Source organism: Tamandua tetradactyla, chromosome 5 (assembly GCF_023851605.1).
Source record: "Tamandua tetradactyla isolate mTamTet1 chromosome 5, mTamTet1.pri, whole genome shotgun sequence".
NCBI classification, from domain to species: Eukaryota; Metazoa; Chordata; class Mammalia; order Pilosa; family Myrmecophagidae; genus Tamandua; species Tamandua tetradactyla.
The window spans coordinates 26,367,436-26,394,625 of record NC_135331.1 but is presented as its reverse complement, the minus strand read 5'-3'; the positions used below and the strand labels follow the sequence as shown (position 1 = coordinate 26,394,625).

The window sequence follows — 27,190 nt, the reverse complement described above, 5'->3', positions numbered from 1 at the left end:
TTGGTGTGTAAATGTCCATTTGTGTCCTTGGCCTCATGTCCTTTGAGTAGAGACAGCATATAGATGGGTCCTGTTTTTTAATCCATTCTGCCAGACTATGTCTTTTGATTGGAGAGTTTAATTCATTAACATTCAGTGTTATTACTGCGTGGGTAGTACTTTCTTCTACTATTTTGCCTTCTGGATTTTATAGGTCACATCTAATTTTCCTTCTTTTTACCTTTACTCATAGTCTTCCTTTCTACACTCTTCTCCACACCTCTCTCTTCTGTCTTGGTATCTGTCTCTAGTGTTTCCTTTAGTATTTCTTGCAGAGCTGGTCTCTTGGTCACAAATTCTCTCAGTGATTTTTTGTCTGAAAATGTTTTAATTTCTCCCTCATTTTTGAAGGACAGTCTTGCTGGATATAGAATTCTTGGTTGACAGTTTTTCTCTTTTAATAATTTAAATATTATCCCACTGTCTTCTTGCCTCCATGGTTTCTGCTGAGAGATCTGTGCATAGTCTTATTTGGCTTCCCTTGTATGTGATGAAATACAAGGGAAGAATACATTTGGATGTATTCTCTTTGGGGTACGCTGTACTTCTTGGATCTGTAATTTTAAGTCTTTAATAAGAGTTGGGAAATTTTCTGTGATAATTTCCCCCATTAGTTTTTCTCCTCCTTTTCCCTTCTCTTCTCCTTCTGGGACACCCACAACACGTATATTCATGCACTTCATATTGTCTTTCAATTCCCTGAGTCCCTGCTCATATTTTTCCATTTTTTTCCCTATAGTTTCTGTTTCTTGTCGGATTTCAGATGTTCCCGTTCTCCAGTTTTGAAATCCTATGTTCTGTCTCTCGAAATCTATTATTGTAGGTTTCCATTGCTTTTTTCATCTCTTCTACTGTGTCTTTCATTCCCATAAGTTCTGTGATTTGTTTTTTCAGGCTTTCAGTTTCTTCTTTTTGTTCTTTCCTTGCCTTCTTTATATCCTCCCTCAATTCATTGATTTGGTTTTTGATGAGGTTTTCCATGTCTGTTCGTACATTCTGAATTAATTGTTTCAGCTCCTGTATGTCATTTGAATTGTTGGTTTGTTCCTTTGACTGGGCCATATCTTCAATTTTCCTAGTGTGATTTGTTATTTTTTGCTGGCGTCTAGGCATTTAATTACCTTAATTAGTTTATTCTGGAGATTGCTTTCACTTCTTTTATCAAGGGTTTTCTTGCTGGATGAATTTGTTGTCTATCTGTTCTTTGACATTCCGTTCAGCTTTATCTGGACCTTTAGCTTAAGTTTTGTTTAACAGAGGAGAATTTTTCAGTTCTTGTTTTCTTGTTTCTTGCCCTGCTTGTGGGGGGCCCCCCCCCCCCCCCCCCGCCACATACTTAGGAGGGTCTACTTAGATATTATAGACACCAGCCAGATTTTCCCAGACCAAACTGGCCTCCTATCAGGAGGAAAGAGTCACCTGTGTCGGTTTTCCCTGAGGGTGAGACCCAGCGGGTTGAAAGACTTTCCTGTGAAGTCTCTGGACTCTGTTTTTCTTATCCTGGCCAGTATGTGGCGCTTGTCTGACTGCAGGTCCCACCAGCATAAGATGATGTCGTACCTTTAACTTTGGCAGACTCTCCCTGCTGGGGGCGTGGTGGAGACAGAAGAGAGGTTGTAGGCTGGTTTTAATGGCTTCAAATTGCCAAGCCTTGGTGTCTGAATTCCTTGATGGAGGGATTCCACCTGGGTGGGGCTTCACCCCACCCCTGGGGAAGGCATAGGTTCCAGACAAGCCCCCGAAAGAGCTCACTTCTGCCTATGCCTGAGGCAGTTGCAGCCTGAAAAGTCCTGCCGCTGTATCCAGAGGCAGTCAGGCCTTTGTAGATACACAGCCACAAAAACCTCTGTTTCTTTCTTTTTTTTTTTTTTTTTCCTCTTTTCTGTCAGTCCTGCCCCCTTGGTGCCGGGGCAAAAATGAGCAACCTCCGCTTTGATCAGTTTCACCTAAACCGGGGGCCTATTTTTAGTAGTCAGAATTTGTTAATTAGTTCCACAATTGGCGTTTGGCTGTGCCCAGTCCCTGCTGCTGGTAAAGTCCTTTCCTTTCCCCTCTGGGAAGAGGCCTGTTGGGGAGGGGTGCTGGCCGCAGCAGCTTTGGGAACTCAGAGTTCTGTGGGGTGCTCGCAGCTGGTCCAGGCTACACTGTGTGTCTGGTCACTATCGTGGCTCCGGGAATTGTTCTGTACTGTTTCTGATTATTTAGTAGTTGTTCTGGAGGGCGAACTAAAATGTGCACGTTGTTAAGCCGCCATGTTGACCCGGAAATTGGAGTTAATTTTAATGAGTATTTCATTTAACTCATTGTCTCAAGTATTGTTCAGCCTGCGGTGAACACAGGCAACTATTAATGAAATACTTGACATTCTTGTTTTGGGTACTGAGTTTTGGGGTCCTGCATGGTGTCACATGGGTCCCCTTTCAAGTGCTCATTAGCCACGGTAGCTGCTGCTCCCCTTTTGGGCCAGGGCAGGTTCAGACACACCCATTTGCCCCGGGTCACCCACACCCCTTCAGGTGCTTGCCAGCAGGGAGGTCGGCACTGGCTGGGCAGTCTGTGGCATCTGCTATGTTGCAGCACCACACACCCTGTGCTTCCACCTCTTACAGGCCAGCTCTCGCATTAGGACTTGTGGTCTACGCTGTCTCTTGGTCAGTTCTGGTTCAGATTATTTATAGTTCCCTCCCACTCCATGCCCCCAGTACTGCATGTTATGCATAATAGGCACCCAACAAAGAGAATGCAAATTGAATTTGTTGTTCCTGTAGAGCAGTTTCTCAAGGGGGTTGCCTTGCAGATGGCATTTTGTCTGTGCGTTTCTGGGGTTATTCATGTGGAATTGTCCTTCTGTTGTCCACTGGATGCCATTGAGCACCTTCGTCATCGGGGCTCTCTAAACCTCTCCAGGAGGGATGGTGCTGCTCTCACTTGAACCCAGTTGAAAACCACTGTACCTTGTTTTGATTTTTTTAAAGCAGCTTTATTGGAATTTAATTCACAAACCAATTTACCCATTTAAAGTATACAATTCAGTGGTTTTAGTATATTCTCAAAGTTGCATAGTTATCATCACAATCAATTTTAGAACATTTTCATCAACCCCCAAAGAAATTGTGCACTCGTCATCACCCTCAGTCCTTCCATCACCCCCCCCTCCAGCCCCCAGCTCTAGGTAGCCATGAATCCACTTTCTGTTTCATTGGATTTGCCTGTTCTGGATATTTTCATATAAATGGGGTCATTCAATATGTGTTGTTTTATGTCTGGCTCCTTTCACTTGGCGTTAATGTTTTCACAGTTCATCCATGTTGTAGCACGTGTCAATACTTCAGTCCTTTTTATGGCCAAGTAATACTGGCTATATCACGTTTTATTTATCCATTTGTTCATTGCCGGACATTTCTTTCTACTTTTCAGCTATTATGAGTAATACTGCTGTGATCATTTGTGGATACGTTTTTATGTGGATCTGTTTTCATTTCTCTTGTCTGTATACCTAGGAGTAAAATGACTGGGTCAAATGGTAATCATGTTTAACCACTTGAGGAACTGCCAGACTGCTTTCCAAAGTGGCTGCAGCATTTTACATCCCCTCCAGCAGTGTATGCCTGTTCCAGTTTCTCTACATCCCTGCCAACACTTGGCCTTTTGAATGTAGCCATCCTAGTGGGTGTGAAGTGGTATCTCATGCTTTCCATTTGCATTTCCCGATGACTAATGATGTTGAGCATGTATTCATGTGCTCCTTGGCATTTGTATGTCTTCTTTGGAAAGATGCCTATTCAAATCTTGCACCCTTTTTTTAAAAAAAAAAAATTGGCTTATTTGCCTTTTTGTTACCGAGTTGTGATTAGCTTTGATTTTTAAAATTAGTCAGATGAGTTTTTCTTTCCTAATAAGTTATTTCACTGTCACTTGAATGACCTGGAGTTGAATTCCTGGTCCTTGCTTGGCTCTGAGGCTCTTGTTCCTTAGCTACAAGGCCTCCATAAGCCATGACCCGTGGCTGGGACATCTGGGTCTATGGAAATGTTCTTTCTTCTGTATAACAAGCCCCAGGGTAGTTCTGGGTTCTGGGGTCACTGTGTTCCAGGCATGCCGAATTATTATCCTGAGAGCAGAACTTAAACACTGGTGCTGATGATTTTGCAGTCAAAAAAAAGAGCATCTGGTAATTTGGCAGTTCAGTTGGCGTACACTTTTAGGGCTGCTCTGGACCATGGTCTCCTGGACGTCCGGGAAGACGGACATCAAAATGCAGAATAGGCAGAGATGCTGTGAAGTCCTGAGAGAACAGTGAGCCTGCCCCTCCAATCTCGAGCCATGCTTCAGGCCAGCATTAGCCCGGTGGCCTCTATGTCATCCACAGCTGGGTTCAGAGGCGGGGCCTGGGATCCCTGATGGTGTCGTGCTGCGACCTCAAAAGGGGGTGTCTTGGGCCTGGCCGCCACTTGGGTCACACCAGATATGCAGGTGGGCTTGGGTAGCAAGGACCCATTATCAGATGGTTTTCCTGTATGGGTGTGTGTGTGTATGTTGGGGGGGGTGGGTCTTGTGTGCTGGGACTCATCCTGGGCCTGCCTTGGTGGAAGTGTTGCTTCCTGGCAGTCTGCCTCCTCCTGAAAGTATTTTCTGCCTTGGGCACACCCAAGGCAAGGCTGGAATTTGTCAGCTTCACCTAGGAGGATGGGCTGACTCTGTGCCAGACGGATGGGGAAACAGCAGTGTCTGCCTGCCTGTCATCGAATGATGGCAGTGGTGGGTATCCGTTCAGAGGGCATGTGTCACCATATGCAACAAGGGACACTCAGGCTCTCCAGGTTTGGTTCACTGGAGGATGTCCGCAGGGAGCGGGGCCACTCAGGAAGCTTCCAAGTGCTCCAAATGATGGAAAAGTATGTGGAGGTGCTGGGGTGGGGGCTGGGCTGGGCTGGGCTGGGCTGGGCTGGGCGCTAGAGACTAGCGGTGCAGTTGTCCAGCTCCCTCTGCCTCTCCCTTCCACCCCTACCCTAGATCTTGGAGATGCCCACACCGCTTCCCTGCAAACACCACTGACCTGCAACTTCCCGGGGTGGGCGCTGCCCATCCCTCCTCGCCGCGCCCCTCAGGCCTGCAGCCCCTGCTTTCCTGCTATGACTGCGGTGGGGGGCCAGGGGCCTCTTGGAAATACACAGCAGCTTTTTTTTTTGTTTTTCATAAAGTAACAATTTTATTAGCCTGAAAAAAATAAGTGAAATCTAGCCAAAAATAATTGCTGCACATTTACAAAACAATTAATATTCTATTTGCTGCTCAGAGACATCTAGTATTTATTGAGCGTCTCCTATTTCCCAGGACCAAAATCATATTATCTTAAAGAATTCTTACATCCATCCTGTAAGGTAGATAATAGTATTTTATTTTATGGATAAGAAAACTAAGACTCAGATTGAGGAATTTGCCCAAAGTAGTAGGAAAACCATGGGCTATTTGATTATACTGCCAGTTTTAAAAGAACGTGTCACTTATTTTTCGCATTTGTGTTACTACCACTAAGTCCTTGCTTTTACACTCATTTTTCTTAAATTCTTTTGGACTTAAGCAGTATTTTTATATACGCCGCCATCACTTCTCTTTCCTACTTGTCTTCCTAACGTCTTCATCACTTACCTGTAATTTCTTGTTTATAAATTTTATTAAAATAAGGAGAAGTGGGAATGTATAGTGCTAGATATTATTGTATCATTCTGGAATTAAAAAATGACACAAGTACAAGGTTTTAAAAAGCTACACATATTGAAGAAAAGATACAAACTATCATTTCTATTTAAGATTCAAATAATGATTTCTAAAATATATGTTTATATGTTTTTTTAACCTCATTTTCATCTTTTTCATTTATAAATCCAACCTTATGGGTACAGAAAGTTAAAAAGCTTAAATGACTCTTTAAATGTCTATTAAGATGGGCAATCATATATAAGGTACTGAAATGCATGTCTTGAAAAGTTTAAATAATCTCTTCTAAGAACTGGGCTAAGAGTAGTTCCTTATTTTAGTTCAGCTGAATACAATTATAAAAGGAGGTTTACCTTCATAATACAAGTGTTTAAGTAACCAAAGGTCAAACATAGAATTCGATAAATATTGAGGATATTCCAGTAGTTACTAATATTGAATTCCAGCCAACTTCTAATAATATGTAAATATAGATTATCTTATAGGAAACGTGTTCTCTTAAAAATGTCCTCATAGAAAAGGAGAAAACAATAAAGAAATGGACTACATCAGAGATCTACTAAATGCCCTTAATTACAGTTTAGGGACCAAGGCTCAAACTTGATAAGAAACCTGTCTAAGATATGTGCCAATGGTAGAACTAGGTCTGATTTCTGGGCCTGGCTTTTGTTCTGTTTTTTTTTTTTCCCCATATCCTGGTGTTCTCTCGTTTTCTGACTTAGTTGTTTCACTTACTGTATTTTAGCTTTAATTTAGAAAGTTATCAAGGTCAAGAATTCTTTTTTTTTTCCTTTCCAAAATGAGCATTATAAGAACAGAATATAGTTCATAACATTAGAGCACTTTCATAGCTTCATTAAAATGAGAAATTTATACAGGAAAAAAGTTCACTTCACATATAATTTTGATTTGGCTGCAAAAAGCTTAGTTATAACTTTAAAACCTCTTTATGTCATTGTATGTTGTGAAATGGTTTTCTATAATCTTGATGTTTCTTCAGACAGCCAATTTTCCTGTTTTAACTGCCTATAAGAGCTTCCAAAGACTTGTCTTCCTAGAGTTTGTCGCTCTTGTAGCTCAAAAAGTGTTACCTTTGAAGGTATCCTAGAAATGTCCTGCCATAGAGGTCCTTATGCATGTGTTGTCTGCAGTACCGATCTTCAGTTTGTGAAACATCTGTTCCATAGTTTCCATCCTTAAGGAAGGAGTCTTCAGTGACTGTCTTCTGTTTCCAGTTTCTTGTTGGGCAGGTATAAAGGATTAGGTCTGGGATTTTCAGTGGGTATAAAAATGGCAAAACAGATTTCCTTATTTGCATTTAATTCTTCAACTGTTTGAGTAATTGTGTTGAATAAGACTGGATTTCCCTGTGCTGACGTAATTTCCATGGAGTGGTTTGTAAAATCTGCATTGGCAAAATGATTGGTAGCTATTTCATGCACTTCTTGAGTTTTCAAAGACTGCTGAATACCTTCTGAATCTGCGGTTGACAGAGTAATAGTTGTCGAACTTAGATTGTCAAAAGATGCGTGAAAAGCACCTACGTCTGTATCTTGGTTAACTGATGTTTCCAAAGTCGATGGCAGTTTATCAAGATCTTGTTTACCCAGGTTAAGAGTAAGTATGTTATTTTTGTGTATTTTCTGTTTGGATCTGGTAGCTGTACAAGGCAGATGAATCAAGCAGTTCTGCACATTCTGGGAGCATGTCTTGTTAGCTGTGTGTGTGTATAGGTTTTTTTTTTTTTTTTGGCATGGGCAGGCTATGGAAATCAAACCCTGGTCTCTGGCGTAGCAGGCAAGAATTCTGCCACAGTCGCACCACCCTAGCTGTATTTTTATAGGCTCATTTGACACAAATGATTCTTCTTTCTCACCCTCCAATTTGCTCTTCTGAGACTTTTTTTTTTGGGGGGGGGAGGGGGGAGTCTTTTCCCTGATTGTCTTCTGGTAAAGAATTGTTGTTGGAATTGCTGTTTGTTTCAGATATTGAATCCCCCACCTGACATCAAGAGAGTCAGGAGTAAAGTGGGCACTACGCAGGAACGGGTATTTACTGGGAACCCATGAATCATGTTTCATATTCTTTAACAGTTTTTCCAGTCTTTCTTTGCCATGCAGAGGGAATGGGTAAAACTCAGCTTCCTGTCTTTATCACCCCGTCCCCGGGGTTCTTACAGCCAATAGCCGCACAGTAGTCGGGCTTCACTCAGGCGGTGCCCTGGGAGAGCAGGCTTGGCAAGGCAGCTCTGTCCTATAATAAGACAGGGTGCGAGGCCTTCGTGCTGCCACAGACACCCATGCTGGTGTTGATGGCACCCTCCTTGCCCATGAAGTGCGGGGCAGGTCCTGCTGCCGCTCCTGGGCGGAGGAACCATGCCTCCTGCCAGGGGATGACTGCAGCCTCCCCGGAGCGCCCCGTGCCAGGGTGAGGCCAGCGGCCAGAGAGACGTGGGAAAGGCGCGTATGGCGCACACCCCAGCGTGTTTGCCGGGGGTCCTCCTAGGCACAGGGAGCAGGAGCACGGCCCCAGGTCTCTGTTGAGGAGATCACAGGGCAGTGTATGTTCCCCTCGCTGCCTGACACTTTCCGTGTCCTCCACTGTGCACCTGTTGTCACAGTGAATGGAGACACTGGGTTTTAGAAAATGAAAACTTGTGTTCTCTCTTAGCTCGCCTTGGTGGTAGCTGTCTTTTCCTGCCCCCTGTCCAACGGTCTCTCCTGCAGTCTTAGTGTTCCTCACTCTCCTGGCCAAGTGCCCACAGCCTCCACTGAAGCGAAAATTCATCGAGCAGTTTTAATGCTTCGGTTTTCCATTTATAACTAAACTTAAAAGCTTGCTGAAGTTGGTGCATTTGGAGATCTGTGACAGTTGGCCCCTCTCCCTGCTTTCTCTTTTCCTTTGACCTCTGCTGATTGGAGTGGTGATGTTCTTTTTTTTTTTTTTTTTAATTTTTATTAATAAAATCAGTCAAGCCCCAATAGATCCCAGAGTGATTTGAACAGCGAATAAAAAAGTATATGCAAAGTCCCCTTCGGGGAATGGTGAGAACGGGGGAAAAGTCAACTTCCCTAAGTTGAATTCTTGATATTCTCACAAGCAGTGTGGACAACCAAAGCTATAGGCTCAGCCCCCAATCTTGGGGTTTGTTCATATGAAACGTAACCTCAAGAGGATAGGTCAAGCCTACTTAAAATTAGGCCTAAGAGTCACCCCCAAGAGAACCTCTTATGTTGCTCAGATGTGGCCTCTTTCTCCAGCCAACATAACAAGCAAACTCAACACCCTCCCCCTGTCTGCGTGGGACATGACTCCCAGGGGTGTGGACCTTCCTGGCAACGTGGGACAGAAATCCTGGAATCAGCTGAGACTCAGCATCAAGGGACTGAGAAAAACCCTAGAATGAGCTGAGAATTAACATCAAGGGATTGAGAGAACCTTCTTGACCAAAGGGGGAAGAGTGAAATGAGACTAAGTGTCAATGGCTGAGAGATTCCAAACAGAGTCCAGAGGTTATCCTGGAGATTATTCTTTTTTTTTTTTTTTTACGTTATCATTCCATTCTACATATACAATCAGTAATTCTTAATATCATCACATAGTTGCATATTCACCATTTCATAGAACATTTGCATCAATTTAGAAAAAGAAATAAAAAGACAACCGAAAAAGAAAGAAAACGATAACAGAGAAAAAAAAAGATTATGCATACGATACCCCTTATCCCTCGCTTTCATTTACCGCTAGCATTTCAAACTAAATTTATTTTAACATTTGTTCCCCCTATTATTTATTTTTATTCCATATGTTCTACTCTTCTATTGATATAGTAGCGAAAAGGAGCATCAGACACAAGGTTTTCACATTCACAGAGTCTCATTGTGAAAGCTATATCTTTGTTCAATCATCATCAAGAAACATGGCTACTGGAACACAGCTCTTCATTTTCAGGCAGTTCCCTCTAGCCTCTCCGCTACATCTTGAACAACAAGGTGATATTTACTTAATGCATAAGAATAACCTCCAGGATAACCTCTCGACTCTGTATGGAATCTCTCAGCCATTAACACTTAGTCTCATTTCACTTTGGTCGAGAAGGTTCTCTCAATCCCTTGATGTTAATTCTCAGCTCATTCTAGGGTTTTTCTCAGTCCCTTGATGCTGAGTCTCAGCTCATTCTGGGATTTCTGTCCCACGTTGCCAGGAAGGTCCACACCCCTGGGAGTCATGTCCCACGCAGAGAGGGGGAGAATGGTGAGACTGCTCGTCATGTTGGCTGGAGAGAGGCCACATCTGAGCAACAAAAGAGGCTCTCTTGGGGGTGACTCTTAGGCCTAAATTTTAAGTAGACTTGACCTATCCTTTGTGGGGTTAAGTTTCATATGAACAAACCCCAAGACTGGGGGCTCAGCCTATAGCTTTGGTTGTCCACACTGCTTGTGAGAATATCAAGAATTCAACTTGGGGAAGTTGAATTTCTCCCCACACTTACCATTCCCTGAAGGGGGCTTGCAAATACTTTTCCAGTCACTGATCAAATCACTCTGGGATTCATCGGGGCATCACTCTGGACAAACCAGCAAAATCTCATGTCCTACCTGAGATTCCAAGTACTTATGACATTCAATCAAACTATCTTACATGAGTTATATTAGGAAATGCTCTAGTCAAAACATAAATTTTGTAACAAATAAACATTTTTTGCTTTAATCTCACACCTAAGGTGATATTTTAAAGTATTAATTATCATCTGTTTTCAGCACCCTGCAATAATAACATTCCTTTGTTCTTCCTTATGCAAAAACATTTTTAAAATTTGTACATTGTACATTTCACCATCATTATACACTCCAGGCATTCCTAGATTATACCATCTCGATCTTTACCATCTATCTTTTTTTCTGATTTCATCTCTGTCCCCAGCCCTCCTCCCTCTATCATTCTCACATGCAGCGTCATTCAGTGTTTTAACATAATTACATTACAGTTAGGTAGTATTGTGCTGTCCATTTCTGAGTTTTTATATTCAGTCCTCTTGCACAATCTGTATCCCTTCAGCTCCAATCACCCAATATCTCACCCTATCTCCATCTCCTGATGGTCTCTGTTACCAAGGAAATATTCCAAGTTTATTCACTAATGTCAGTTCACATCAGTGAGACCATACAGTACTTGTCCTTTTGTTTCTGGCTAATCACAACCAACATAATGTCCTCAAGGTCCATTCATGTTGTTACATACTTCATAACTTTATTCTGTCTTACAGCTGCATAACATTTCATCTTATGTAAATGTCATAGTTTGTTTAGTCAACTGTCTGTTGATGGACATTTTGGCTGTTTCCATCTCTTGGTAATTGTTAATAATGCTGCTATAAACATTGGTGTGTAAATGTCCATTTGTGTCCTTGGCCTCATGTCCTTTGAGTAGAGACAGCATATAGATGGGTCCTGTTTTTTAATCCATTCTGCCAGACTATGTCTTTTGATTGGAGAGTTTAATTCATTAACATTCAGTGTTATTACTGCGTGGGTAGTACTTTCTTCTACTATTTTGCCTTCTGGATTTTATAGGTCACATCTAATTTTCCTTCTTTTTACCTTTACTCATAGTCTTCCTTTCTACACTCTTCTCCACACCTCTCTCTTCTGTCTTGGTATCTGTCTCTAGTGTTTCCTTTAGTATTTCTTGCAGAGCTGGTCTCTTGGTCACAAATTCTCTCAGTGATTTTTTGTCTGAAAATGTTTTAATTTCTCCCTCATTTTTGAAGGACAGTCTTGCTGGATATAGAATTCTTGGTTGACAGTTTTTCTCTTTTAATAATTTAAATATTATCCCACTGTCTTCTTGCCTCCATGGTTTCTGCTGAGAGATCTGTGCATAGTCTTATTTGGCTTCCCTTGTATGTGATGAAATACAAGGGAAGAATACATTTGGATGTATTCTCTTTGGGGTACGCTGTACTTCTTGGATCTGTAATTTTAAGTCTTTAATAAGAGTTGGGAAATTTTCTGTGATAATTTCCCCCATTAGTTTTTCTCCTCCTTTTCCCTTCTCTTCTCCTTCTGGGACACCCACAACACGTATATTCATGCACTTCATATTGTCTTTCAATTCCCTGAGTCCCTGCTCATATTTTTCCATTTTTTTCCCTATAGTTTCTGTTTCTTGTCGGATTTCAGATGTTCCCGTTCTCCAGTTTTGAAATCCTATGTTCTGTCTCTCGAAATCTATTATTGTAGGTTTCCATTGCTTTTTTCATCTCTTCTACTGTGTCTTTCATTCCCATAAGTTCTGTGATTTGTTTTTTCAGGCTTTCAGTTTCTTCTTTTTGTTCTTTCCTTGCCTTCTTTATATCCTCCCTCAATTCATTGATTTGGTTTTTGATGAGGTTTTCCATGTCTGTTCGTACATTCTGAATTAATTGTTTCAGCTCCTGTATGTCATTTGAATTGTTGGTTTGTTCCTTTGACTGGGCCATATCTTCAATTTTCCTAGTGTGATTTGTTATTTTTTGCTGGCGTCTAGGCATTTAATTACCTTAATTAGTTTATTCTGGAGATTGCTTTCACTTCTTTTATCAAGGGTTTTCTTGCTGGATGAATTTGTTGTCTATCTGTTCTTTGACATTCCGTTCAGCTTTATCTGGACCTTTAGCTTAAGTTTTGTTTAACAGAGGAGAATTTTTCAGTTCTTGTTTTCTTGTTTCTTGCCCTGCTTGTGTGGTGCCTCCCCCCCCCCCCCCCCCGCCACATACTTAGGAGGGTCTACTTAGATATTATAGACACCAGCCAGATTTTCCCAGACCAAACTGGCCTCCTATCAGGAGGAAAGAGTCACCTGTGTCGGTTTTCCCTGAGGGTGAGACCCTGCAGGTTGAAAGACTTTCCTGTGAAGTCTCTGGGCTCTGTTTTTCTTATCCTGCCCTGTGTGTGGTGCTTGTCTGACTGCAGGTCCCACCAGCATAAAGATGATGTGGTACCTTTAACTTTGGCAGACTCTCCCTGCTGGGGGCATGGTGGAGACAGAGAGAGATTGTAGGCTGGTTTTAATGGCTTCAAATTACCAAGCCCTGGGGTCTGAATTCCTTGATGGAGGGATTCCACCTGAGTTGGGCTTCACCCCACCACTGGGGAAGGCAAAGTTCCAGACAAGCCCCCAAAAGAGCTCACTTCTACCTATGCCTGGGGCAGTTGCAGCCTGAAAAGTCCTGCCGCTGTATCCAGAGGCATTCAAGCCTTTGTGGAAATACAGCCACAAAAACCTCTGTTTCCTTCTTTTTTTTCCCCCCTTATTCTTTCAGTCCTGCCCCCTTGGCACTGGGGCAAAAATGAGCAGCCTCCACTTTGATCAGGCTCACCTAAGCTGGGGGCCCATTTTTGTAGTCAGAATTTGTTAATTAGTTCCACTATTGGCGTTTGATTGTGCCCAGTCCCTGCTGCTGGTAAAGTCCTTTCCTTTCCCCTCTGGGAAGCGGCCTGTGGGGGAGGGGTGCTGGCCGCCACAACTTTGGGAACTCATGATTCTGGAGGGTGCTCACAGCCAGTCCAGCTGGTCCAGACTGGGGTACGCTGTGTGTCTGGTCACTGACGTGGCCCCAGGAGCTGTTCTGTACTGTTTCTGGTTATTTAGTAGTTGTTCTGGAGGACAAACTAAAACGCACACGTTGTTAGGCCGCCATCTTGACCCGGAAGTCCCTGGAGGTTATTCTTATGCATTAAGTAGATATCACCTTGTTGTTCAAGATGTAGTGGAGAGCACTTCCGGAGAAGATGGCAGCTTAGTAAGAGGCGCGGATCTTAGTTCCTCCTCCAGAGCAGCTACTAGGGGAGTAGAAACGATACAGAACAGCTCCCAGAGCCACGACAGAGATCAAAAAGACAGCGTACCCCATCCTGGAACGGCTGACTGGCTGAGAGAACCCGCTCCGGTGAGATCGCTGAGGAGCGCGGGCTTCACCGGGCGGGGCAGCAAGCGGCCAGAGTTCCTCCCTTCCCCCTTCCCGGGCCGGCTGGGAGAATTGGACAGGCGGTCCCCTCAAGCTGCGGCGGCTGGCGCCCACACCATGCACGGCCCCCCGGACCAACTGAGAGAATTGGATTGGAAATCCCCAGCCCGCGGAGAACAGTGACGGGGGGGGGGCCCTTCCAAACACGTGTCTCCCCGGGAACGGTGCACTCTCCTGGGCGGGCCGCGGCGGCTGGCGCCCTCACGCCACGCTTGGCGCCCCGGGCCGACTAGGAAATTCGGACGGGCGCTCTCCCGGGCTGCGGCGGCCAGCATCCCTCCCCGCGTTCGGACCCTGGGATGGCTGGCACTCTTCCAAGCCGCTTTGGCTGGCGAAACTCCCCATCGGCGAGAGTTTTCCAAAGTTAAAGGTCCCACAGCACCTTTTACTGGTGGTACCCGCAGACAAACGTGTGCCACAAGCGCCACCTATTGGGCAGGATAAGAAAAACAGATCCCAGAGATTTCACAGAAAAATCTTCCAAATTGTTGGGTCCAGCACCCAGGGAAATCTGATTAAATGCCCAAACGCCAGCAGAAGGTAACAGATCACGCTCAAAAAATGGAAAATATGGCCCAGTCAAAGGAATAAACCAATAATTCAAATGAGGTACAGGAGCTGAGACAACTAATGCTGAATATACGAACAGAAATGGAAAACCTCTTCAAAAGCGAAATCGATAAATTGAGGGAGGACATGAAGAAGACATGGGCTGAACAAAAAGAAGAAATAGAAAAACTGAAAAAACAAATCACAGAACTTATGGAAGTGAAGGATAAAGTAGAAAAGATGAAAAAAACAATGGATACCTACAATGATAGATTTAAAGAGACAGAAGATAGAATTAGTGATTTGGAGGATGGAACATCTGAATTCCAAAAAGAAACAGAATCTATAGGGAAAAGAATGGAAAAATTTGAACAGGGTATCACGGAACTCAAGGACAATATGAACGGCACAAATATACGTGTTGTGGGTGTCCCAGAAGGAGAAGAGAAGGGAAAAGGAGGAGAAAAACTAATGGAAGAAATTATCACTGAAAATTTCCCAACTCTTATGAAAGACCTAAAATTACAAATCCAAGAAGTGCAGCGCACCCCAAAGAGAATAGACCCAAATAGGCGTTCTCCAAGACACTTACTAGTTAGAATGTCAGAGGTCAAAGAGAAAGAGAGGATCTTGAAAGCAGCAAGAGAAAAACAATCCATCACATACAAGGGAAACCCAATAAGACTATGTGTAGATTTCTCAGCAGAAACCATGGAGGCTAGAAGACAGTGGGATGATATATTTAATTTACTAAAAGAGAAAAACTGCCAACCAAGACTCCTATATCCAGCAAAATTGTCCTTCAAAAATGAGGGAGAAATTAAAACATTCTCAGACAAAAAGTCACTGAGAGAATTTGTGATCAAGAGACCAGCTCTGCAAGAAATACTAAAGGGAGCACTAGAGTCAGATACAAAAAGACAGAAGAGAGAGGTATGGAGAAGACTGTAGAAAGAAGGAAAGTCAGATATGATATATATAATACAAAAGGCAAAATGGTAGAGGAAAATATTATCCAAACATTAATAACACTAAATGTTAATGGACTGAATTCCCCAATCAAAAGACAAAGAATGGCAGAATGGATTAAAAAACAGGATCCTTTTATATGCTGTCTACAGGAAACACATCTTAGGCCCAAAGATAAACATAGGTTGAAAGTGAAAGGTTGGGAAAAGATATTTCATGGAAATAACAACCAGAAAAGAGCAGGAGTGGCTATACTAATATCCAACAAATTAGACTTCAAATGTAAAACAGTTAAAAGAGACAAAGAAGGACACTATATACTAATAAAAAGAACAATTAAACAAGAAGACATAACAATCATAAATATTTATGCACCGAACCTAATGCCCCAAAATACGTGAGGAATACACTGCAAACACTGAAAAGGGAAATAGACACATATACCATAATAGTTGGAGACTTCAATTCACCACTCTCATCAATGGACAGAACATCTAGACAGAGGATCAATAAAGAAATAGAGAATCTGAATATTACTATAAATGAGCTAGACTTAACAGACATTTATAGGACATTACATCCCACAACAGCAGGATACACCTTTTTCTCAAGTGCTCATGGATCATTCTCAAAGATAGACCATATGCTGGGTCACAAAGCAAGTCTTAACAAATTTAAAAAGATTGAAATCATACACAACACTTTCTCGGATCATAAAGGAATGAAGTTGGAAATCAATAATAGGCAGAGTGCCAGAAAATCCACAAATGCGTGGAGGCTCAACAACACACTCTTAAACAACGAGTGGGTCAAAGAAGAAATTGCAAGAGAAATTAGTAAATACCTCGAGGCGAATGAAAATGAAAACACAACATATCAAAACTTATGGGACGCAGCAAAGGCAGTGCTAAGAGGGAAATTTATTGCCCTAAATGCCTATATCAGAAAAGAAGAAAAGGCAAAAATGCAGGAATTAACTGTTCACTTGGAAGAACTGGAGAAAGAACAGCAAACTAATCCCAAAGCAAGCAAAAGGAAAGAAATAACAAAGATTAGAGCACAAATAAATGAAATTGAAAACATGAAAACAATAGAGAAAATCAATAAGACCAGAAGTTGGTTCTATGAGAAAATCAATAAGATTGATGGGCCCTTAGCAAGATTGACAAAAAGAAGAAGAGAGAGGATGCAAATAAATAAGATCAGAAATGGAAGAGGAGACATAACTACTGACCTCACAGAAATAAAGGAGGTAATAACAGGATACTATGAACAACTTTACGCTAATAAATACAACAATTTAGATGAAATGGACGGGTTCCTGGAAAGACATGAACAACCAACTTTGACTCAAGAAGAAATAGATGACCTCAACAAACCAATCACAAGTAAAGAAATTGAATTAGTCATTCAAAAGCTTCCTAAAAAGAAAAGTCCAGGACCAGACGGCTTCACGTGTGAACTCTATCAAGCATTCCAGAAAGAATTAGTACCAACTCTTCACAAACTCTTAAAAAAAATCGAACTGGAGGGAAAACTACCTAATTCATTCTATGAAGCCAACATCACCCTCATACCAAAACCAGGCAAAGATATTACAAAAAAAGAAAACTACAGACCAATATCTCTGATGAATATGGATGCAAAAATCCTCAATAAAATTGTAGCAAAGCGAATCCAACAACACATTAAAAGAATTATACATCATGACCAAGTAGGATTCATCCCAGGTATGCAAGGATGGTTCAACATAAGAAAATCAATTAATGTAATACACCATATCAACAAATCAAAGCAGAAAAATCACATGATCAACTCAATTGATGCCGAGAAGGCACTTGACAAGATTCAACATCCTTTCCTGTTGAAAACACTTCAAAAAATAGGAATACAAGGGAACTTCCTTAAAATGATAGAGGGAATATATGAAAAACCCACAGCTAATATCATCCTCAATGGGGAAAAATTGAAAACTTTCCCCCTAAGATCAGGAACAAGACAAGGATGTCCACTATCACCACTATTATTCAACATCATTTTGGAGGTTCTAGCCAGAGCAATTAGACAAGAAAAAGAAATACAAGGCATCAAAATTGGAAAGGAAGAATTAAAACTATCACTGTTTGCAGACGATATGATACTATACGTTGAAAACCCAGAAAAATCCACAACAAAACTACTAGAGCTAATAAATGAGTACAGCAAAGTAGTAGGTTACAAGATCAACATTCAAAAATCTGTAGTGTTTCTATACACTAGTAATGAACAAGCTGAGGGGGAAATCAAGAAACGAATCCCATTTACAATTGCAACTAAAAGAGTAAAATACCTAGGAATAAATTTAACTAAAGAAACAAAAAACCTATATAAAGAAAACTACAAAAACTGTTAAAAGAAATCACAGAAGACCTAAATAGATGGAAGGGCATACCGTGTTCATGGATTGGAAGACTAAATATAGTTAAGATGTCAATCCTACCTAAATTGATCTACAGATTCAATGCAATACCAATCAAAATCCCAACAACTTATTTTTCAGAAATAGAAAAACCAATAAGCAAATGTGTCTGGAAGGGCAGGGTGCCCCGAATTGCTAAAATCATCTTGAGGAAAAAAACGAAGCTGGAGGTCTCGCGCTGCCTGACTTTAAGGCATATTATGAAGCCACAGTGGTCAAAACAGCATGGTATTGGCATAAAGATAGATATATCGACCAATGGAATCTAATAGAGTGCTCAGATATAGACCCTCTCATCTATGGACATTTGATCTTTGATAAGGCAGTCAAGCCAACTCACCTGGGACAGAACAGTCTCTTCAATAAATGGTGCCTAGAGAACTGGATATCCATATGCAAAAGAATGAAAGAAGACCCATCTCTCACACCCTATACAAAAGTTAACTCAAAATGGATCAAAGATCTAAACATTAGGTCTAAGACCATAAAACAATTAGAGGAAAATGTAGGGAGATATCTTATGAAACTTACAATTGGAGGCAGTTTTATGGACCTTACAGCTAAAGCAAGAGCACTGAAGAAAGAAAGAAATGGGAGCTCCTCAAAATTAAACACTTTTGTGCATCAAAGAACTTCATCAAGAAAGTAGAAAGACAGCCTACACAATGGGAGACAGTATTTGGAAATGACATATCAGATAAAGGTCTAGTATCCAGAATTTATAAAGAGATTGTTCAACTCAACAACAAAAAGACAGCCAACCCAATTACAAAATGGGAAAAAGACTTGAACAGACACCTATCAGAAGAGGAAATACAAATGGCCAAAAGGCACATGAAGAGATGCTCAATGTCCCTGGCCATTAGAGAAATGCAAATCAAAACCACAATGAGATATCATCTCACACCCACCAGAATGGCCATTATCAACAAAACAGAAAATGACAAGTGCTGGAGAGGATGCGGAGAAAGAGGCACACTTATCCGCTGTTGGTGGGAATGTCAAATGGTGCAACCACTGTGGAAGGCAGTTTGGTGGTTCCTCAAAAAGCTGAATATAGAATAGCCATACGACCCAGCAATACCATTGCTGGGAATCTACTCAAAGGACTTAAGGGCAAAGACACAAACGGACATTTGCACACCAATGTTTATAGCAGCGTTATTTACAATTGCAAAGAGATGGAAACAGCCAAAATGTCCATCAACAGACGAGTGGCTAAACAAACTGTGGTATATACATATGATGGAATATTATGCAGCTTTAAGACAGGATAAACTTATGAAGCATGTAATAACATGGATGGACCTAGAGAACATTATGCTGAGTGAGTCTAGCCAAAAACTAAAAGACAGATACTATATGGTCCCACTGATGTGAACCGACATTCGAGAATAAACTTGGAATATGTCATTGGTAACAGAGTCCAGCAGGAGTTAGAAACAGGGTAAGATAATGGGTAATTGGAGCTGAAGGGATACAGACGGTGTGCAGCAGGACTAGATACAAAAACTCTAAAATGGACAACACAATAATACCTAATTGTAAAGTAATCATGTTAAAACACTGAATGAAGCTGCATCTGAGCTACAGGTTTTTTTTGTTGTTGTTGTTGTTTTGTTTTTTGTTTGTTTTTGTCTGTCTGGTTGGTTTTTTGTTTGTTTGTTTTTAGTATTATTATTACTTTTATTTTTTTCTCTATATTAACATTCTATATCTTTTTCTGTTGTGTTGCTAGTTCTTCTAAACCGATGCAAATGCACTAAGAAACGATCATGCAAAAAAAAAAGAAGATGTAGTGGAGAGGCTGGAGGGAACAGCCTGAAAATGTAGAGCTGTGTTCCAGTAGCCATGTTTCTTGATGATGACTGAACAATGATATAGCTTTCACAATGAGACTCTGTGAATGTGAAAACCTTGTGTCTGATGCTCCTTTTTGCTACTATATCAACAGAAGAGTAGAACATATGGAAAAAAAATAAATAATAGGGGGGAACAAATGTTAAAACAAATTGAGTTTGAAATGCTAGTGGTAAATGAAAGCGAGGGGCAAGGGGTATGGTATGTATAATCTTTTTTTTTCTCTATTATCATTTTATTTCTTTTTCTGTTGTCTTTTTATTTCTTTTTCTAAATCGATGCAAATGTTCTAAGAAATGATGTGTATGCAACTATGTTGTGATATTAAGAATTGCTGATTGTATATGTAGAATGGAATGATATCTTAATGTTTTGTTTGTTAAGTTTTTTTAATTAATAAAAAAAGTTTTTTTTAAAAAAACAAACATGGCTACTGGAGCACAGCTCTACAGTTTCAGGCAGTTCCCTCTAGCCTCTCTAATACACCTTAAACTAAGAAGGGGCTTATCTATATAATGTGTAAGAATAACCTCCAGGATAACCTCTCAACTCTCTTTGAAATCTCTCAGCCCCTGACTCTTTATTTTGTCTCATTTCTCTCTTCCCCCTTTCAGTCGAGATGGTTTTCTCAATCCCTTGATGCTGAGTCCCAACTTATTCTAGGATTTCTGTCCCACATTGTCAGAGAGGTTTACACCCCCGGGAATCATGTACCATGTAGAGAGGGGGAGGGTGGTGAGTTTGCTTGTTGTGTCGGCTGGAGAGAGAGGCCACATCTGAACAGTAAAGGGTTCTCTTGGGGGTGACTCTTAGGCCTAATTTTAAGTAGGCTTAATCTATCCTTTGCTGGGATATGTTTCATATGAAAAACCTCAACATTGAGGGTTCAGCCTATTGATTTTGTTGACCTCACTGCTTGTGAGAATGTCAGGCCTTTTGCATATGGGGATGTTGAATTTTTCCTCTTTCTCACCATCCCTTAAGGGGACTTTACAAATACTTTTTTATTCACTGTTCAAATCACTCTGTGATTTATAGGGGCATCACTCTGGACAAACCTACAAAATCTCATGCCCTATGGAGTGCTGATGTTCTTGATTAAAAGCACTTGCACAGTACCGTGCACGCTATAGATATTCTCACCATGTTAGAGTGCATATTGTCTTCTCCATTCTCGCCCTGCTTCCAGGAGCCCTGGAGGCTTTGGTTTCTGCCTTTCACCTTTCTGTAGTAGGTATGTAATTCGGCTTTCTGACCTTCCTTTCTTGCTGGAACCCCAGCTTCGAGAAACAGTCCTTCCTCCTGTAAAGAGTCCATGGCACCTAAAGCCTGGGCCTGCCAGACCCCTCCTTCCTCAGCCTTGCCCTCTGCGCTTCTTGTGCGGCTGGGCCTGCCTCCCTGGGGGTGCAGTGCTGGCCATGCTCTCGCCTCCTCTCTGCTTTCCTGCTCATGCTTCTTCAGCCTTTCCTTTATCTCCCCTCCTCCTGTCTGCAGCTATACCTATTGAGGCCAAATGAAGGGAGCCCTGTTTTCTAAGAGCCACATGTAAAAATACTTTTATCTCCAAACTCAGTGTACACTGGGGCTGGTTTTAGGGGAAAGAGTGTGCCGTGACATTGACCGGGTCACTGAGCTCTGTTGGGTGCCAGGTGTGTGGCTCCTGGACTGGGTCCGTGGCGGAAACAGCCTCTGTGCTGCAGGAGCCAGAGCAGCATGCAACATGAGGAAAAGCCGGGAAGTCTGGTGGGCAGTCTGGTCCCAGTCTGGTGTAGTAGCGTACATAGGTGTGCAGGCACCAGGGCAGCGTGTTCACCAAGTGTGCCCCGGGGAAAGCACACACTGTGTGACGGCTGTGGCTACCTGGGTGTGTGGTGTCTGCCAGTGGAATTTTTTATACTTCTATATAACTTCTCAGCATGTATAGTATATATTATGAGAAATGACAATAAGGTTACTTCCATTCTTGAAGAAAAAGTGAATTATGCCATGAGTGGTACACATGGCTGTGTGGGATTAGAAGTGTGAGTTCCCTTTGCCTTTAGTTAATGAAGGATGTGGTTTTAAATTTAGATATTATTCTCAAGGTAATTATCATGAAAGATTGGAAAACCATTTCCAAAAATATTTATTTTCAGAGGGAATAGGGTTGAATTCTTTCAATACCGGAGAATTCATTGCCAGTCCACTAATGGGATTGTTGGAAAAAGTACCCAGGAAATCATCTTCAGAAAATAAAATTAAACTAATTGAGCAGATTTGGGAATCTTAAATATATAAGAGAATAGACAAGAGAGAATAAATCATAAAGGTGATTTTTTGAAGGCCATGAACTTTATTTATTTATTTGGCATGGGCAGGCACCGGGAATCGAACCCAGGTCTCTGGCATGGCAGATGAGAACTCTGCCACTGAGCCACTGTCACCGCCCTAGACCATCCATGAACTTTAACCTGGCTTTTGGCATGATTCTAAAGTGGGTCCTGAAGACTCAGGACAGGGCAGGTCACCTCACCTCATTCCCCTTTTTTTTTTTTTTTTTTTTTTTTTTTGGTTTATGCAACTTTATTGAAGAAAAATAAATCAATTACTAGCAGAGCTATTAGTTGATCACTCATCCATTGACAACTTGCATCATTTATTCAGTGCTATATTAAACAGTGTATTGGAAGATAGATTAACTAATAGCTCCAAGCTTCCTAACAATTTAAATGAAAATTACAAAATGTTTGAGACCCTATTTTGGAATACAAAGGGTGTTTGACTTCCAATTTCCATTCTCTGTAGAACAAGAACAGGTCATTCCTTTATTGACATGCATAAAATACATCACATTTTCTGTTCTGCTGATGCTATAAAGTCAATACCAATTCTCCAGCCACATCAGTTATGAGCATAAAGTATATCATGTAACCTCAAATTTCTAACAGTGGAAGGTTTAAACAAGAATGGATGCTGCTATAGAGCAATGCTGTTTCCTTTGATGTGACAACTGAACATCCATCTCCCTCCCCCTCAGATGACTTCTTCAGCATGTTAGAGCAGTGAGGAATGGTTTTAGTCTCATAACCAAGTTAGAATGAAGACATTGGCCACATAATACACATGCTCCATGTTTTAAAAAATTCTGAATCTTGGGCAACTGTTCTCTTGTAACTACTTTACAGTTTCTAAAAGCAGTTATTGTCCAAAGCTGGAAGAACTTAAGTCTTCTCAGATGAGCATGTGAATGAATGGAGGGAGGTAAACAAAAAATAAAATTAAAAAAGATGAGGTCTGATAGGGGAGCAGCCGGATAAGAAAATCAAAAAAGGAACAGTAATTTAAAGTTTATTCCAGCTATAATGCAGGTTATTCTGACTTTAAGGTAGCATCACATGGCATACTTCTGAGTCCATTCCCGAGATATTCTGTTGTACTTATCTCTGTCTGTTTTATAGATCCGTGCAATCTCTGGCACTAGGGGGTCATCTGGGTTCGGATCACATAGCAGTGAACAAATGGATAAAAGAACTTTAGAAATAGTTAAAGCAGGAGACCACTGTGATCTTAGAATATCGAGACAAATGCTGCCATTACTGTTAATATTTGGATGATAAATTCTTGTTGTAAATGCAACCTTAGGTGGTTTGAAGGGGTAGTCTGTAGGAAAATGAATTGTCAAAAAGAATACACCGCCTTGATATGGGCTGTCATTAGGTCCCATAATTGTGGCTTGCCAATGAAACATATCATCCCCAACTGGACCTGCAGAACATTGTGCTGGGGGGTCACGGGCCAAATCACTAAGTTCCTTATTAATCCGTTTCAGCGCCATAGTCTGTGCTTTTCGACTGGCTCCGCACTATCTTGGTGTGCGCTCAAAGGTCCGGTCAAAACTCTTGATTATCAGGGCGGCGGGGAAGGAGTGTATCTTCGTCTCACACCGGTTCTGCCAGACACAGGCGCAGAGGGGCCGGGGCCTCCCTCAAGCTGCGGCCTCGGCCTCCTCCCCGCGCGGCAGCTGGTGCCTCCCCGGCCCTACGGGGCTCACCTCATTCCCCTTTAACAAGACTTAGCTCCCAGTGATATGCCACTATCAAAGTAGATCTGGGCTTCTGTACATTCTCTGGATCCACATATGGTGGAAAAGTTCCAGCTTTATTAACTTACGGTGTGCAAAGGTGTAGCCATAGGGAAAGGAGTTTGATGAGAGGTGGATGTTCTGGTATTGCGCAAGCCTTCAGTTCTCTGACACTGGCCTACAGGAAGGACAGCATGCTTGTTAGACCCCAAACCAACGTCCTCACTGCTCTCATCATGTCAGCAATGAGTGCCTTGCTTGTGGAGTCCGGTAGCAGCTGCACGCCTTCTGTGGGAAAGCACACGTGGACGCAACCCATGTCAGGGAGCTGGAGAAATGGCCCAGCATCTCCCGTGACTGCCAGAGGGTGGCATGGTGGTCTACCACACAGTGGGCACAGACATCTGGACAGGAAAGCAGGGACCCAGGTACCCCATTGAGTCACAGTACCTTCAGAGGAAAGTGGTCACACGGACACAAAGCCATATCCTCCGTGGAATGAGCAAAGGACCTGGGGTCTTGGGATTCTTTAAGGTTTGCCATTGAGAGGAAAGATGGGAGCTACCCCAGGATCAGAGGTAGGACACATGGGGGAGGCTCCAGATGGTTTGGTGTTGGGTGTGGTCTTAGTTGCCCCAAAATGGCTTTGTGCCTTTGGAGGATCGTGTCAGAACTGTGAGGATCTGAAATTTTTACTCTCCTTGCAAGCCATGGTTTATTGGATGGTGGCAAAAGACAGGGGACTTGTCAGACAGATGAAGAATAGGTTATTTCTCATGGCATGGCAGGCTACATGAGCATCAGCATATTGTATCGATTCTCTTTGCCCCAGCCCTCCTGGGTGACATGGATGGGCCCAGGTGGGACACCTTCATAGGTAATGGATTGCTTTGGAGGAGACCCCCTAGCGCTGAGGGACCCTGAATCTTCTCTGACTTCCCTATTATGGTAGGAAGGAGATCTCCCTTTGCTCCAGAGGGAGATACTGTCTCTGTGTTCTAATGCTGCTCATTCTGCAAACATCTGGAGATAGTCCAAAACAAAGGGCAGTGCCCTGTTTGCAAAGCATGTGAAAAATGCAAGAGCCCATGGAGAACTGTCTCCCAGCACTTGGTACTACTCTCTGCATAGCCCTGACATAGTGCCAGTGGCAGCTCACAGGGAGCTGAACCAGGGCTCCGGTGGTTGGGCCAGGCTGCTGTTAAACTTCTATCCACCTCTGTACCCAGACTGAGTGTCAATGGATGAACTGTTGTTTCTAAATTAAGATTTTAAAAAATCACATTTGCCTTTATACCATGTAAGATAATTATGGGAAATAAAAGTGTTGGTGGCTGAAGCCATTTTTTTGGAAAACAATTTAGTAAGCATCTGGGACCATGAAAAAATCATCCAAGTTTGTGCTTGTGACTTGCTGCTTGTAGCTATTTAAATTCAGCTCCTCCTGTCTCCCACCATATACAAAAATGAAATGGGTCAAGGACCTAAACCTTAGAGCCAAAACTGTAAGACTCTTAGAAGAAAACTTAGGGGATAAACCTTTTGTAACTTTGGATTTGGTAATGATTTCTTAGATATTGACACCGAAAGAACAAGCAGCCTAAGAAAAAAATAGGTAAGATGGACCTCATCGAAATTTTGCTTGCAAAAAGGCACTATCAAGAAAGTGAAAAGATAACCTACAGAATGGGAGAAAATAATTCCTAATCATATATATGAGAATGTTTTAATATCCAGAATATGTAAAGAACTGCTGCAACACAATAACAAAAAGACAAACAACCCAATTGAAAAATGGGCAAAGGACTTGAATTGACATTTCTCCAAAGAAGATATACGACTGGCTAAATAAGCACATGAAAAGATGCTCAGTGTCATCATCAGTTATTAGGGAAACTCAAAACTGATACTGGAGAAAGGCCAATTCCTGAGACACCGGGGTTTCAAAGAGAAGAGGGATTTATTGCCAGGTATAAAGCTGGAGATCAGATGGCCTATCTGCCAGAAAATGTCTCCACAAACTATAATAATTCTGATAGTTTTATAGTATCAAAAAATGGGCAGGTTTTAAGATAATGAGCACAGTGGCCCCAGATGATATAATTAGAGGTGATCTAATTATTGAGCATGCACAGATTGATTATATGCCTAGTCACAGAATGTATGTAAGAAATTGGTGACCTCAGTATGATACTGGGCCTGATTTTTATATTGTAATGAGATACAGGTTACTTATAGGTGAAAGTGTAAGCTACTGGGCATGACACCCATTTTGGTTAGATCCAGTTTTGGTATCAAGAAAACTTTGGAATTATGGTGGATCAGCCCTTGACTGACCCAACACCCTTCATGAATAAACATTAGGGCCTGTCTTTAGTAATCATAAAACTCTAAAGCTGAAAAACCAGATAAAATGGGTACAAGTAAAGGTCGTCACAAGGTTTTAACAATCACAAGGGCACAAGATAAAGGCTGTGCAATCATTAACAGAGATCAAAGCAGCTGGATGACAGTGCAAAGATTTCATATATTCCCCTGTATCTACTCTATCAGAAAGTTCAAAGGAATATCCATATAATGATTCAGTGATCATAACCATCCCTTAAATCCTAACTTTTCAGTTATAAAAACACAATGAGATACCACTTGACATCCACTAGGATGACTGTGATTAAAAAAAAAAGAAAGTGCTGATGAAGAATAGGAAAACTTACACATTGTTTGTGGTAATAAAAAATGGTGCAGCCACGTGAAAGTCAGTTTGGCAATTCCTTGGAAAGTTGAACATGGAATTACCATATGACCTGGCAATCCCACTTTTTGGTATATACCCCAAAGAATTGAAATCAGGAACTCCAATGTTCATTTCAGCATTGTTCACAACAGCCAAAAGATGGAAACTACCCAAATGTCCATCTTCAGATGAACGTATAAACAAAATGTGAGTGAAATATTATTCAGCTCTAAAAGAAATGAAATTCAGACACATGCTGCGACATGAATGGACCTTGAAGACATCACGTTGACTGAAATATGCCAGACATGAAGACATACATATTGTATGATACTGCTGACACGAATTACTTAATTTTAGAGACACAGTGGATTGCAGATTTCCAGGGGCTGGAGGAGGATAAGGGGGAGTTATTGCTGACTGAATGCAGAGTTAGAGGTAGTTGAAAAAGTTGGGGTAAATGGGTGTTGGTGAAGGTAGTATAATATTGGAAATGCAATTAATATTGCTGAATTGTGTTCTTGAAACTGGTTAAATGGAAATTTTGAATTGTATATATGTCATTTGACTAAAAAGTTAAAAGATAGAACAACCCATTTCCTCTGGTGCATACCACGTTTCAGTGCTCACCAGCCACGTGTGGCTCCTGTAGGTCCAGAACGTTTCCGTTATCACAGAAGGTGCTGTTAGCGCTAAGGAAGAGAGCAGTCCAAAATAAGTCAGAAGAAAAATACATGAACCTATTTACACCTATTTTTATTTGGGGAACATGAAAACCATCTCAATGTTCAGCAA

At 41.6% G+C, this 27,190-nt stretch overlaps 2 protein-coding genes and 1 pseudogene across 4 annotated transcripts in view; 1 reads left to right on the top strand and 2 right to left on the bottom strand.

Moving 5' to 3' along the window:
• UBE2L3 (ubiquitin conjugating enzyme E2 L3) overlaps positions 1–27,190 on the top strand; it is a 94,220-nt gene that overhangs the window by 51,643 nt on the left and 15,387 nt on the right. The window lies entirely within an intron of this gene.
• Positions 6,694–7,470, bottom strand: LOC143682140 (THAP domain-containing protein 5 pseudogene; annotated as a pseudogene).
• LOC143683851 (ubiquitin-conjugating enzyme E2 D3) lies at positions 22,364–23,625 on the bottom strand. Its single transcript, XM_077160276.1, has one exon. It carries the CDS (start codon positions 23,413–23,415, stop codon positions 22,972–22,974), a length of 444 nt encoding a protein of 147 aa, XP_077016391.1. The 5' UTR covers positions 23,416–23,625; the 3' UTR covers positions 22,364–22,971.

Excerpts from the sequence above, each read along its gene's own strand:
- LOC143683851 (XM_077160276.1), bottom strand. The coding sequence starts at position 23,415 with ATGGCGCTGAAACGGATTAATAAGGAACTTAGTGATTTGGCCCGTGAC.